General features: G+C 60.0%; 1 protein-coding gene across 1 annotated transcript; it reads right to left on the reverse strand.

The window, feature by feature from the left end:
* Window positions 1-303: 303 nt before the first annotated feature.
* On the reverse strand, window positions 304-9399 carry Crybb2 (crystallin beta B2). The gene is made up of 5 exons (XM_042668498.1): window positions 9331-9399; window positions 6055-6173; window positions 3852-3984; window positions 2592-2734; window positions 304-541 (listed from the first exon to the last, which is right to left on the reverse strand). The coding sequence occupies exons 1-5, from the start codon at window positions 9382-9384 to the stop codon at window positions 373-375; spliced, it is 618 nt and encodes a 205-aa protein (XP_042524432.1). The 5' UTR covers window positions 9385-9399; the 3' UTR covers window positions 304-372.
* Between the last annotated feature and the right edge of the window lie 5367 nt (window positions 9400-14766).

Genomic DNA, 14766 nt, shown 5'->3' on the forward strand with positions numbered 1-14766 from the left:
GACCCTAGCTACTCAAGGATCTGAGATCTAGAGGGCTGAGATTCCAAGCCAGCCTGGGTGGGGAAAATCCCTGAGGCTCCATCTCCAGTGAACCTCCCCTCCAAAAAGAAAGAGCACAGCCCGGCTAGAGGTGTGTGGCATTAACCAAGGGAGAGTGCCTGGCCTTGAGTTCGAACCCTGGCACCACCAGAAAACACAGAAGCTCAGAGAGGTGCATAATGTGGACAATGTCACACAGCTAAGGACTGTCTGTCTGTCTCTCTCACCAGGCCTTCGGTGAACAGACGACGCAGAGCAGGCTCATTGCAAGGCACGCTTTATTACTGGCTGGGGTGCGCCGTGGCGGGGGCGGGGCGGGGCGGGGTTCGGGCTCTAGTTGGAGGGGTGGAAGGCGCCCCGCTGGTGCCACTGCATGTCCCGGATGCGGCGCACCGACTGCACCTGGGGCTGCGGCGCCCCGAAGTCGCTGCTGTCCTTGTAGTCGCCCTTCTCCAGCAGGTACTGCAGCCCGCGGTAGCCGGGGAACTGGTAGCCCACCCACCTGCGGGGGGGGGGGGGGGGAGAGGTGTGGGGAGGGCCGGGCCGGGCCCTCCCCGCCCAGCCCGCCGCTCGGGAGGCTGGGATCCGAGGCTCGCGGTTCGAAGCCAGCCTGGGCAAAGGCCAGCGCCCGGGACAGGCACACACACACACACACACACAGCCCTCGGCCCGCTGTGTCCACGCGTTCTGCATCTACAACTCGAAGCAATGGATGGAAAACCTCAAGGGAGAGCGGTTCTGCGCTCAGTGGGCATGCGCAGACTCTACCGTGGAAAATAGGCCAGCGTTTCTGCGCTCAGTGGGCATGCGCAGACTCTATCATGGAATGCTCGACAGTGACTATGCTCAGTGGGCATGCGCAGACTCTATTCATGGAAGGCTCAGGACGGTGACTATGCTCAGTGGGCATGCGCAGACTCTATCATGGAATGCTCAAGACAGTGACTATGCTCAGTGGGCATGCGCAGACTCTATCATGGAAGGCTCAGGACGGTGACTATGCTCAGTGGGCATGCGCAGACTCTATCATGGAAGGCTCAGGACGGTGACTATGCTCAGTGGGCATGCGCAGACTCTATCATGGAAGGCTCAGGACGGTGACTATGCTCAGTGGGCATGCGCAGACTCTATTCATGGAAGGCTCAGGACGGTGACTATGCTCAGTGGGCATGCGCAGACTATCGTGGAAGACTCAGGACCGTGACTGCGCTCAGTGGGCATGCGCAGACTCTATCATGGAAGGCTCAGGACGGTGACTATGCTCAGTGGGCATGCGCAGACTCTATCATGGAAGGCTCAGGACGGTGACTCTGCTCAGTGGGCATGCGCAGACTATCGTGGAAGACTCAGGACGGTGACTATGCTCAGTGGGCATGCGCAGACTCTATCATGGAAGGCTCAGGACGGTGACTATGCTCAGTGGGCATGCGCAGACTCTATCATGGAAGCCTCAGGACGGTGACTCTGCTCAGTGGGCATGCGCAGACTATCATGGCCCACTCAGCACGGTGGCCGCACTCAGTGGGCATGCGCAAACTTTCTCTCGCGCTGTCCCTACACAAGACAGTGTAGCCTCCACTCGTAGCGGCCACGCTGTCGGGAGTTCCGCGCGGGTGGCGGTGAGCGCGCGGCGCACGCCGGGTGCGCGTGGCCGGGTGGGGAGGCGCGGGGCACTGGGGGCGCGCGTGGCCGGGTGGGGAGGCGCGGGGCACTCGGTGCGCGTGGCCGGGTGGGGAGGCGCGGGGCACTCGGTGCGCGTGGCCGGGTGGGGAGGCGCGGGGCACTGGGGGCGCGCGTGGCCGGGTGGGGAGGCGCGGGGCACTCGGTGCGCGTGGCCGGGTGGGGAGGCGCGGGGCACTCGGTGCGCGTGGCCGGGTGGGGAGGCGCGGGGCACTGGGGGCGCGCGTGGCCGGGTGGGGAGGCGCGGGGCACTGGGGGGCGCGCGTGGCCGGGTGGGGAGGCGCGGGCACGCAGGGCGCGCGTGGCCGGGTGGGGAGGCGCGGGGCACTCGGTGCGCGTGGCCGGGCGCGCGTGGCCGGGTGGGGAGGCGCGGGCACGCCGGGCGCGCGTGGCCGGGTGGGGAGGCGCGGGGCACTGGGGGCGCGCGTGGCCGGGTGGGGAGGCGCGGGGCACAGCTGGCTCGGCACCATCCTTCCTGCCCGGGCTGGCTTCGAAAGACAACCCTCAGGTCTCGGCCCCCTGAGCAGCTGGGCTGGCATGCGCGCGCCTCCCGTGGCCAGGCCGGGCCCGGGCCGCGCCATCCCACGCCGCTGCCTCGACGTACCCCGTGGCCCGCGCTGGGGGGGGGGGCGGCCGGGGCCTTGGCCCGCGCTGGGGGGGGGGGTGGCCGGGGCCTTGGCCCGCGCTGGGGGGGGGGTGGCCGGGGCCTTGGCCCGCGCTGGGGGGGGTGGCCGGGGCCTTGGCCCGCGCTGGGGGGGGGGCGGCCGGGGCCTTGGCCCGCGCTGGGGGGGGGGGTGGCCGGGGCCTTGGCCCGCGCTGGGGGGGGTGGCCGGGGCCTTGGCCTTCACAGTGGGGGGGGAGGGGGCACTCACGTGCCACTCTGCACGCGCACCGACGACACCTTCTCCTGGTAGCCGTGCGCGTGGAAACTCGGCACGTCGTCATCCACGATCTCCATCTTCTTCCCCGTGAAGTTGGGGTTCTCGTACAGAGTGATCTTGTGCTCCTGGCTGTCCTGGAGGGAGGAGGGGTAGCGACAGGTGAAGAGGGGCTCCCTTCCCCTTTTCTAAGTGGCAGCCGCCGCTGCCCTCTCCACCCTCACGCTCCCCAGATATGGCTCTTTAGTCATTGCAGCCTCTCAGCGACTTTTATGAGCCGATGGGGGCTCAGAGAGGTAAAGAGCCTTGGCCAACATCACACAGCTGGGAGCAGAAGGGCCAGTCCCACGGGATCCCTGCCCTGGGTGTGTGCCATGGCCAATGTGACCAGCCTTCCACAGGCCCGGAGGGGAGCTGGCAGGGCTTAGAAGGGTGGTTGGTAGAGAATAGCAGGGCACTGCTGGGCCTTTGCTCCTCAACACCTCACACTCTAGTAAGAATCAGGACCAAAATGAAGGGACAAAGGGTCAACAAATGCAGCTGTGGTACTCACTGGATCCTAAACAACTTGTGGGTGGGGGTGGGAGGGAAAATCTGGGAGAGAAGGAAAGAAGAGATGAAATGTGCTCTTAGCCTGACTTATGTAACTGTAGCCCCTGTGTACATCACCTTTATAATAACAATTTAACATTTTAAAGAAAAGGAATCAGGAGGGAAGAGGTTTTGGAAGTTCCACACCTGGTATGGAACACCCAGATTAGTGTGTGTGTGTGTGTGTGTGTGTGTGTGTGTGTGTGTGTGTGTGTGTGTGTGTGTGTGTGTGTGTGTGTTGGTCCTGGGGCTTGATCTCAGGGCCTGTGCCTGAGCTGTTTTACCCAAGGCTGACACTCTACCACTTGAGCTCTATTTCTGGCTTTTTGGTGGTTAGAGATAGGAGTCTCATGGACTTTCCCACCTGGGCTGGCTTTGAACCCTGATCCTCAGATCTCAGTCTCTTGAGTAGCTGGGATTATAGGCGTGAGGCACTGGCCCCCAGCCTATCTTTTAATATTCCCATGGCAGTTTGTGGAGCAGCTGCTTTGTGACAGGATTCCTCCATCCCACGTCCACTTCCTGTGAAGGGAGCCAGCGCAGGATGGAGGCTGGGGAGGCCCACCTTGAGGAGTTTCCCTCGGAGGACACGGTAAGGTCAGCCAGGCGCCCCCCGCCCCCTGGTCCCGAGGTGCCCAGGGTGAAGGGAAGCAGTGAGCTTACCACTTTGATGGGCCTCAGGGAGCTGAGGGAGTCGGTCCTCCGGCTGCTGGTCCAGGAGTCCCAGCGGGGGTACTCGCCCTTCTCAAACACGAACTGCTCGCCCTTGCAATTGGCCTGCTCGTAGCCCACCCAGCTGGCGAGGGGGACGGGAGAGGGAGTGCGGGTCAGGTATCCGCACGGGCAGGGCCCAGCCTCCGCATCGCCCAGCAAGGAGAAGCCCCATTATCCTTATCCAGAACCTGGGGCCTGGCTGCCGTCAAGAGCCCATAAGGACAGGGTCCACAAACTGCCGCTCACCGATGCCTACTCACACCCTTCCCCTGCGCGCACGGCACGGGCGCGGCCAGGCTCAGAGCCAGCCTCAGAACACAAAACAAAACGGAATCGGTGGGGTTGGTGGAACTGGTGAAATCGGCAACACCAGCCAATCCCCACCAAGCCCAGGCTCCCAGCCGCACCCCGGCCCTCCCTGCAGAGTTCCCGAAACTTTCTACAAAACCTCACACATACCACGAGCTCATTGTTTATCATGCCAGTCTTAGGGCTTGAACTCAGGGCCTGGCCGCCGTCCCTCAGCTGTTTTGCTCAGGTCTGGCGCTCTACCACTTGAGCCACAGCTCTACTATCAGCTTTTCTGGTGGTTTATTGGTGATAAGAGTCTCATGGAGTTTCCTGCCCGGGCTGGCTTTGAACTGTGAGCCTCAGATCTCAGCCTCCTGAGTAGCTAGAATGACAGGTGTGAGCCACCAGCATCTGGCAATTTTGGGCTTAAAAGAAATTCTAACTATATACATAGTAAAAAGGCAACATTTACTCCAAAATCATCATCATGAGTACTTTTAAATGGTAAAGTTGGCGTCTGTGTGTGCGCTCTAAATCCTTAATTTCACATGTTAATTTTGAACAATAAACAATGGTTATTTGCTTTAATCATGCCTCTCAGGAGGCTGAAGCAGGAAGATCCCATGTCTGAGGCCATGGGCCAAAGACAAACAAATGAAAAAACAAAATCCAAGTCAAAACAAAGAGAGATACCGATCTTAAAATTTTAAGATTCATATTTTCAGAAAGAAAGGTGTGGAAAATCTGAGAGGTTGGGGATGGCTGGGGCAGAGCATTCGTTCAGCCTGTATGAGCTCCATGAGAACCGGCCCCAAACCAACCACACACACAAAAACACCTCGAGTAAATCATGTTGGAGACATACAGCCACCAAAATGTTAAAAGATAACTAAAGCAGATAGCGGGCTATAATGGCTCACGCTACTCAGGAGGCTGAGATCTGAGGGTCGCAGTTTGAAGCCAGCCCAGGGAAGGAAAGTCTGCAGGACTCTTTAATAAACCAGCAGAAAACCAGAAGTGGTGCTGTGGCTCAAAGTGGTAGAGAGCTTGGCTTGAGCTAAAGAGCTCAGGGACGGCGCCCAGGCCCTGAGTTCAAGCCCCATGACTGACAAAAATAAAATATTTTTAAAATGACTGAAAGATAACGAAAACTCAGATAACAGCACTCCAATGAGCAAGACTTCATTTGTCTAGAAAGGGGGGCCTGGGGTGCCCCCTACCACTGGGGCATTTCCCTTGGGGGTCCCCCCATCTCCCAGGCTACACCCATGGGACTCTGTCCTCAGCAAGTTCCCTTGGACCTCAAGGCGAGGTGCGGGTCAGCCACCCTGGACCCCAGCATTCCACTCTCCTCAGCTGTTGGGGGTCATGGGTCCCCCCATTCCTGAGGATCCCACAGAAGCTGGGGGCTGTGCTCACACACCCCTCCCTCACAGACCTGAGCGCCCGATGTGCCCTGAAATCTGTGAGGGCTTGGGTCGGAGACGTCGGGGTCTCCGAGCTGGGGCTTCCGGCTGTGAACCTCCCAGGGAGAGGCAAGCCCACAGCCAGAGTCCGGCCACTCGAGACACATCCAATGGCCGTTCTAGAAACATCCAGGAAGTGTCTGGGAAGCACACCCCACAAGGAGCAACAGTTTTCCCACCCCCCCAAATAAAAAGGCCTAATAACTCCCTCCTCTCAGGGACACCCCTCTACCCCCAAGTGCGCGGCTGAGATTTGAACCCAGTGCTGTTTGCTCCCAAAGCATCAGTGCTTTCCAAAGGCCGCCAGACCCCCCCACATCCTGACCCCCTAAGTCAGGCATCTAGGGGCTCAGAGAGGGAACACCCGCCCCCAGCCCCCCCCGCCCTGTACACACGGTCCGGCCTGCACCAGGACGGAGCCCGCCTTCTCCACGCCCGTGTCCTTCAGGTTGGGGCAGGGCCCGCTGAGCTCGTGCGAGTGGCCCTGGAAGTTCTCCTGCTCGAACACGATGATCTGCAACGGGAAGGGGGGACGGTGAGGGGAGGGAGGGGGACTAGGGAGGAGAGGGGCCCGGGGCCAGGCACCTGCCGGGAGTCCCAGCCTGAGATGTCACCACAACCTTCCAGCTCTAAGGCAGAAAACAGGAGCGGCTTGCAGGGCACTCGTGGGGGCCCACTGAGCCCGAGGGCCTGGAGACAGCGTTTCCCCCACCAGAGTGGCCTGGTAGAATTACACACGCACCTGCGCACACCTGAGCCTTTCCTCTAAGCCCCACCCCTCCGGGGTAGTCCTCAACTGCCTCCCCTCCCTTCCTTCCTCCCTTCCTTCCTTCCTCCCTTCCTTCCTCCCTCCCTTCCTTCCTTCCTCCCTTCCTTCCTTCCTCCCTCCCTTCCTTCCTTCCTTCCTTCCTTCCTTCCTCCCTCCCTCCCTTCCTCCCTCCCTCCCTTCCTTCCTTCCTTCCTTCCTTCCTTCCTTCCTTCCTTCCTTCCTTCCTTCCTTCCTTCCTTCCCTCTTTCTTTCCTTCCCTTCTTTTCTCCTCCCTCTCCCTCTCTCTCTCCTCCTCCTCCTTCTCCTCCTCCTCCTCCTCCTTCTCCTCCTTCTTCTCTTTCTTCTAAACCCAGGGCCTCGCGCTCGCTCAGCATGTGCTCTACCGCTTGAGCCACACCATACAGCATTGGTTATTACCCAGTCACGTCCTCAGTCTGTGCCCGGCCCGGGTGGCCTGAGCTGCCATCCTCCTCCGGGTGCGTCCTCATGTTGCTGGGGGTGATAGACTCATAGCACCTTGCCCAGCCCTTGGCTGGGATGGCGTCTCCTGAGCTGTGTGAGTGAGTGTGTGTGTGTGTGTGTGTGTGTGTCTGTGCATGCCAGTCTGGGGCTTGAACTCAGAATCCTGTACTCCTTGCGTAGCTCTTTTGTTCAAGGCTAGCACTGTACCGCGTGAGCCACAGCTCTGCTTCCAGCTTCCTGGTGGTTCATTGGAGATCAGAGTCTCACAAGCTTTCCTACCCAGGCTGGCTTTGAACTGCGATGCTTGGATCTCAGCCTCCCGTGTAGCCGGGATGACAGGCCAGAGCCACCGCACTGCACCAGGCGACCTACTAGGAACACGACTCTGAGTCATGGCAGCAGCCCTGAGAAGGGGCCCCCGGGATCCTCCATCAGAGAAACAGAACGGCTCCCCTCCCAAAACAAAAAAGGAAGCGAGAGTCACCGACGACTCCCAGCCAAGTGCTGACAGGAGGGCCCGTGGGAAGCAGGGGCCAGGGCCGCCCCTACCTCCCCAGCATGGCCTCTGGATAAAGAAGAGAGCACCGGGCCCCGGCCTGGGGGAGGGGCACAGCACGGAGCCACTGAGGCAGCTGGGCCTGCCCTGCAGGCCAGGCGCCCGCGCCCAAGCCCCAGATTAGCAGAACAAAGGAAGCCGAGAGAGCGGCCTGCATTCCAGGCATCTGTCCTGCTCTGGTGCTCACTGACCTGCCCTGATGGGGTCAGGAGAGGGGCGCAGGCAGCCGCCTCCACCGGCTGCGCAACCCTAGGAAGAACTTGACTCCTCTGGGCCTCACTTCTCCCATCCACTAGGCAGAAGATCCAGCCCATCTTCCGGCCTTAGAGAAGAATCTGGAAGCATCTGGGGGCTTTTGTTTGTGGTGCTCCTGGCCCGGGAGGTGCTGGCCCTGAGGAAGTTCAGCCAGCCCAGCATTTGCCTCTGAGGACCATGAGGACGGAGCTAGAATCTTCTACGCTGTCCAGGCATTTTGGTTTGGTTTTTGGTTTTTTTTGGTGCCACTGAGGTTTGAACTCAGGGCCTTGCATTTTGCTCAAGGCTTGCTAGCTCCGTGGCGGGCACTCTACCACCGAGCCATGCCTTCAGCCCAGCTTTTTGCTGGCTCATCCAAGATGAGAGACCTTTCTCAGACCTTTCTAGGGTCCTCAGATCTCAGCCTCCTGAGTGGCTGGGATTACAGGCATGAGCCACTACCCCCTGCCATGGGGCTGAATCTTCTAAGCCTGCAGCTTTGAGAACGGTACGACCAACCAGGTCCACGTGGCTGGTGAGCAGGGGAAGCCAGCCCTCGTTAAGATGTTCTGTAAGCAGAAAAATCCACATCTACTTTCCTTAGGCGTCAGGTGAAGGGGGAATTCTTAGGTTAATTGTCCATTAAAGGTTCACAGTCGGCTTGTAGTGATTGAACAAGTAAGTATTAGGTGAAAATTCATTTCACCTGTGTTGGTTTTCTTCCTTTCTTTTTATTTTGGTGATGTGACTTCTGGAAAGCTCTGATTAGGCACGCGGCTTTAAATGAGTTTAGAGCCTGTTCTCGCTGGTCCTGAAACCCACCCATGCTCACTAGCAACCCCGGGGCCTTTGCACCTGCTGCTCCCCACCCTTACCAGGATTCTCATCCACCTCTGCCTCCAGTTCCCACGTCACTGCTCGCTCACATCTCCAGGCAGGTCTCTGTGCACGTGTCATCTCCTCCGAGGGGCCTGGGACCCCTCCCCACCACCCAACCCTAGCCCCTCCCTGTTGCCTCTGGGGAGACTCTTACCCCGTGAAGACGTCTCACTCCTGGTATTTGTTTGCTTATTGTCTGTCTGTCCTCTGAGCACACAGAACCCAAAGGACAGACAGAGCAGGCGGGGGCTGGACCAGCCAGGTCAGGCACAGAGGCAGACATGGCCGGGGGGGGGGGGGGAGAGGGCGGGGGGGTCCTCATGCGACCCGTCCCCCACCCCACTCTGGAGCAGAATGACAGAGAGGCAGTGGGTTGGGGGGGGCAGCTGGCAGGGGCCTGGGGTCACCAGGATCCACCCCACCTCCTTAGGAGGGGGGCTCTCGGCGGGCACTGGCTGATGGGCACTGAAGGCAGGCCAGGTGTAGGCTCAGCCTGATCTCTCCACCCTGCCTGTCAGTCTGACAGAGGCAGGAACCAGGGCCCAGAGAGGTCAAGTGACTGGCCCTGGGTCACACAGCAGGACCGGGTCTGAATATTGCACGCTAACCTCCTGTTCACGAGCGCCATCTCCAACAGGGACGTAGAACCAAGCCCAGTGCACAGATCAGGGAGACTGAGGCCCAGAGAGGAAAAGGGGTGGTAGGGGTACTGGCAGAAGGGAAACCGAGTCTGTAGGAGGATTGCTCGTCCCCTCCCCCCCCCCCCAGTACCTTGGGGTTGAGGGGCTGCGGCTTGCCCGCCTGGGTCTGATGGTCTGCAGCCATGGTGGCGTGTCCGTGCAGGTGTCACCTGGAAAACACAAGAAATGTGGGACCCCGAGGGACCCCGCTGCTCCCAGCTCATCCTGGAACACGGCGTTCGGAGGGGGCTGCTGCCTGCAAACCTTGGCTTCCCTCCTGACTGACCAGACCCGCACCGGGCGGAGGGGGAGTGGGGTCCCCCAATAGTGCGGGGCTCAACTAGAGCCCCAGGTGAGGTCCTGGCCCGCCACTTGCCTGAGGAGAGGCAGAGCCCGCGGGGACACACCACCCGCGCCCACAATGTACCCCTGCCTCTTCCCCCCCACCCATTCCTCCCCTCTGCGCCTTTGCCTGTCTCCCCAACACCCAGACCCGAGACGGGATGGAAGGCCAGCCCGGGGCAGGTGGGGATGGGAACTCCTCCATCAATCCAGGGCTCCCCCACACACACCCAGCCTCCCCCCCACAGAAAGAAGAAAATCAGTTCAACGGCTTGGGAGCTGGTCAGCTGGTCCATCCGGAAATCCGGCCTTCGGAGCTGTGGGGTGCTGGGTCCCAGCCCACCCCTCTCTGTCTCTGTCTCTGTCTCTCACACACACACACAGCTACGGGAGGTTTCTCAGGCTCAAGGTGGCAAAGCTCCATTGTCCAACTCGGGCACCGATCCTGCCACCTAGGGCGGCCCCAGCTCCCTTCCTTCCTCCCTGGGCCTCAGTGATCCATCTGCACACGGGGCTGCAGTGGCGTCTCAGAAGACCTTGCGCGGGGCCGAGGGGCCGAGGCGCCCGGAGGCGCAGCACCCCCCCCCCCGGCTCAACACTGCTACGTGGCAGAGCATGGTGGCACCGAATCACCTGCCCCCCGAGACCTGCGGTTCCCCAAGACTGCCCACAGAGGGGGCATCTGGGGCGGGGAGTGGGGGCACCGACGGCGCGGCCCCGGGAGCCATCAACGCTGATGGCAGGCTCGCCAGACCTTCCGTGGATTTGCCCGCACACTGGCCAGGAGAACCAAGGGCTTTATATTTATAAGGGGGTCCCCAGGCTGTTCGCCCAGGGCTCCCCATCCCCCTTGATCGCGGAGGAGTGAGGACCACACAGAGAAGGACAGGCAGGGCCAGCCCTGAAGTCTCTGCCCAAGCTGGCCTCTAGGCCACAGGCAGGCAGGCCCCGGGAAGGGGAGGGAAGGAGGGCGGAGGGGCGCTTACCCGCGTACCCGAACACCAGCCCCGGGAGTGCCCTGGAGCCTGGCGGCAGGAGGTGGCCTTTATACCTTCCCCAGCGGCGCCCATGCCAAGACGGGGATCGCTGCGTGCCCGCCGAGCGCAGGGCGAGAATGCGGGATTAGCTCCGCATCCAAGCGCGGTCAGCAAATGCCCACGGCCATTGTCTCCACACAATAATGTCATTAGCTGTCAGACCGGGCCGCGCCAGGGTGGTCATGCGGATGGGCAAGGAGATGCCCGCTTTGCATGCATCAGCCCTCCGGCTGCCAGGACAGGGCTGTGCCAGGTTCACAGGCCCGGTCACCGCACCCCCCGGGGCATGGAAGACAAAAGGCACCTCGGGCTCTGGGTACAGACGATGGGCATCCGGCAGAGCCCCACATTTATCCCTCCGCCTGCCCATGCAAAACACATGAGTCCACCCACCCCTGACCGTCCATCCACCATCCATCCACCCACCCATCCATCCATCCACCCATCCACCCACCCATCCATCCATCCATCCTCTATCCATCCATCCACCCACCCACCCATCCATCCATCCACCCACCCATCCATCCATCCACCTACCCATCCATCCACCCATCCATCCATCCACCCACCCATCCATCCATCCACCTACCCATCCATCCACCCACCCATCCATCCACCCACCCATCCATCCACCCACCCATCCATCCATCCATCCACCCACCCATCCATCCATCCACCCATCCGTCCACCCATCCATCCATCCATCCACCCACCCATCCATCCACCCACCCATCCATCCACCCACCCATCCATCCATCCACCCACCCATCCATCCATCCACCCATCCATCCATCCACCCACCCATCCATCCATCCATCCACCCACCCATCCATCCATCCATCCACCCACCCATCCATCCATCCACCTACCCATCCATCCACCCACCCATCCATCCACCCACCCACATCCACCCACCCATCCGTCCACCCATCCATCCATCCACCCATCCATCCATCCACCCACCCATGCATCCATTTACTCCTGTCTACCCACCTGTCCACCTATCTGTCCATCTATTCATCTATCCATCCTTCCACCCACCTGTCCATCCACCCATCCACTCACCCATCTGACCAGCCATCATGTCCACCTGTTCACTTGTCCATCCATCCATCCATCTGTGCAAATATTCACCTATCCATCCATCCATCCACCCACCTGTCCACCCATCCATCCATCCACCCACCGGTCTATCCATCATATATTTACCTGTCTACCCACGTGCCCATCCACTCATTCCCCGTCCACATACCCACCCACTCATTCATCTATCCTCTCAGTGTCCATACATCTGTCCACTGTCTGTCTCCACCCACCCATCCATTCACCTGCTTGTCTGTCCATCCATCCACCTATCCATCCATCTATCTACCCATACAATAAATACTACCTCTTGGACTTGCAGTCTGTGCAAGCTGTGTTCTAGGGGTCAGGGTTAGGCAGGAGATGGCCCCCCGCCTGGCCCATCCAGGGAGAGAAGTTAGCCCAGAAACACAGCGTGGAGGAGAGCTGGGGAGCTGGTTCTGTGCGTTCAGAGACTCTCCCAAAGCAGGTCGCATTGCTTAGATGTGGCCAGCAAAGCCCAGAGCCACGGTGGGCAGGGTCCCGGGCATGCAGGCAGGGCCCGGGAGGCCCGCTGAAGAAAGTAGACTTCTTCAGGGCCCCTGGACACAGAGGTCTGGAGAAACTTCCGGGATCTCTTCCCACTGCACTGCGCTGGTGGGCACTTCCTGCCCCTCCCCCTACCACACTGCACTGGTGGGCACTTCCTGTCCCTCCCACTACCACACTGCACTGGTGGGCACTTCCTGCCCCTCCTCCCACCACACTGCACTGGTGAGCACTTCCTGTACCCCCCCCCACGCCTCTGCAGACCAGGCCTTCGCTTCACCTTGAGGCCAAGGTCAGGAGCTATGCTGGGTTTGGAAACCTAGGATTGTAGATACCTGCTTTCCACCCCGTCCACACGTGCATGCACACAGCACGCACGGACACACACGTGTACCTCACATTCACGTGTGCACCCGCGTTCCTTCTCTCTGGGCCCCTGTCGCCCTCGATTTTCCTTTTCTCCATCAGCAGGCGGGGTCTGCAGATCCCAGGACCGACACATCCTAAGAGCTGTGTCCTGTTCTAGATGATGACAACACATCACAGGCTGGAGTGGGGGGGGGGGGGGAACAACAGAAATCTGGGGAGGGAGGGGGCGAAATATGGCAGCTGCCCAGACCACACACGGGAAGACTGCAGGACCCGGGAACCCCACCCACGCTGCCCCGAAGAACAGAAGGCAGGAGGGCGTGCGTGCCCACATTCCAGGGCCCCCGTCACATGGGTGGACAGGCGGAGAAGGCGTGAGCAGCCCTTGCCAGATGAACGGGTACACAGAACTAGTACGCGGAGTGGAATATTACTTGGCTGTTAAGAGGGAGGGAATTGGAAGTCATGCGATCACCTGGGTGCACCTTGCCAAGGTTTTGTGGGAGACAGTGACGTGGGCCCCCAAGAACAAAGGGGGATGATCCACGTTAGAGTGAATTAGACTTTTCCAGAAAACCACGCAGACATCCAGGTACACAGAACAAAGAAAAGGTTTATTGCGGGAAAAGGGGCTGGCAAGACCCCTTCTCACAGGGAGAAGTAGTGCTGGCTATTGTCTGAGGCGGTCTATCTAGGAGGTTTAGGAGGCGGAGGCCCTGGTGTGGACTTGAAGGCCAGGGGCTTCATCATGGTGGATTAGGATTCATGGCTGCTGCCCACCTAGTAATAAGGAGCTTGCAGCTTCCCAGACCTGAAGGTCGCTCTAAGGGGCTCTTGCTGCTTTATATGGGGGTAGCCGCCCCAGAGCAGTGCCACCCCAAGGTAAAGGAGGGTGGAGGCTGATTATTTACTGCCTTTACTACATGGACCTGGTGTTGCTGGGAAGGGAGCATGCGAAGCTGTGGAAAGGAGCGAACTGGGCTAACATTCTGCCTATTGGCAGCCGCTAGAGGAGGAGAGCTCCCAGCCAGAGTGGTGCACGCAGCCGGGGGGGGGGGGGGGGGGGGGCGGGCGGGCGCCAGGGACTGAGCTTGCGTTTGGAAGGACGGGGCTCTGGGGGCCAATGGTGGAGACCATGTCACAGACCCTTGAAGGGACACGCCCTGCGAGTATTTTACCATGAAAATCCACTGCCAGGCCTCCACCCGTCCAGTTCAGTGTCTCCCCGTCTTTCTCAAGAACAGAAGTCACCGCATCCCTTCCCCCGCCTCGGTTCCCCCCCTCCCCAGGACGGAAGACTCCTCTTCCTTCCACCTGGGAGGGTCCAGGTATTCCAGAGCATGGAGACGAAAACTCTCCAGGGGGATTCTTTGGAAAACCTGCTGCTCTGTGGCCCCAATACAGGAGCCTCAACCCCGGGAAGCTCCCGCAGCCACAGCTGATGCATTCACCCGCCACATGGCCAGAAACATGGGGCTAGGCCTTCTCAAAGCCTTCTGTCCCTCCTTCCTCCCCTCCCTTTCTTCCTCCCTTCCTTCCAGCTTTCTCTGTATGTGTCGATCCTAGAGCTTAGACTCAGGGCCTGGGCGCTCTCCCTGGACTTTTCCACTCAAGGCTTGTGCTCTACCACTTGAGCCACAGCTCCACTTCCGGCCATTTTGCTGGTGAACTGGAGATAAGAGACTCATAGACTTTCCTGACTGGGATGGCTTCAAACCACAATCCTCAGATCTCAGCCTCCAGAGTAACTCCTGGCCTGGTATTTTTCTTTTGTAGCCTCTAGTTCAGAATAGGTGTCAGGACAGAGATGACCAGCAAACAGAGCCTTTCTCTCCACCCATCCATCCATCCATCCATCCCCCACCCATCCACCCATCCATTTATTCATTCATCTATTCATTCATCCACCCTCACACACATTCACCATACATCGTCTTTCTTTCCTCTGTCCAGCCAGACCTTGACTGCTGGCTGGTGTTAGAGGCGTGCCTCGCCAGACCCGGCTGTGGGTTCTTCAGATCTCCAAGCCCTTGGCTTTTAGCATGACCTGAGCCATTGGCTTGTTTAAACAATGAGCTGGGTGAAGCAGAGCCAGGGGCTGCTCGGGAGTGCGCCGGCGCGGTGCACAGAGCAGGCTGGGCGGGCTGAATCCACGATAAGGCAGAGGC

Source organism: Dipodomys spectabilis, unplaced genomic scaffold, assembly GCF_019054845.1.
Source record: "Dipodomys spectabilis isolate Male_0828 unplaced genomic scaffold, ASM1905484v1 ptg000439l, whole genome shotgun sequence".
Lineage (NCBI taxonomy): Eukaryota > Metazoa > Chordata > Mammalia > Rodentia > Heteromyidae > Dipodomys > Dipodomys spectabilis.

Excerpts from the sequence above, each read along its gene's own strand:
- Crybb2 (XM_042668498.1), bottom strand. The coding sequence starts at position 9,384 with ATGGCTGCAGACCATCAGACCCAGGCGGGCAAGCCGCAGCCCCTCAAC. Across the intron at positions 6,174-9,330 it reads CGCAGCCCCTCAACCCCAAG|ATCATCGTGTTCGAGCAGGA; the intron begins GTACTGGGGGGG and ends TTCCCGTTGCAG. Across the intron at positions 2,735-3,851 it reads CCCTGAGGCCCATCAAAGTG|GACAGCCAGGAGCACAAGAT; the intron begins GTAAGCTCACTG and ends TCCTCCCTCCAG.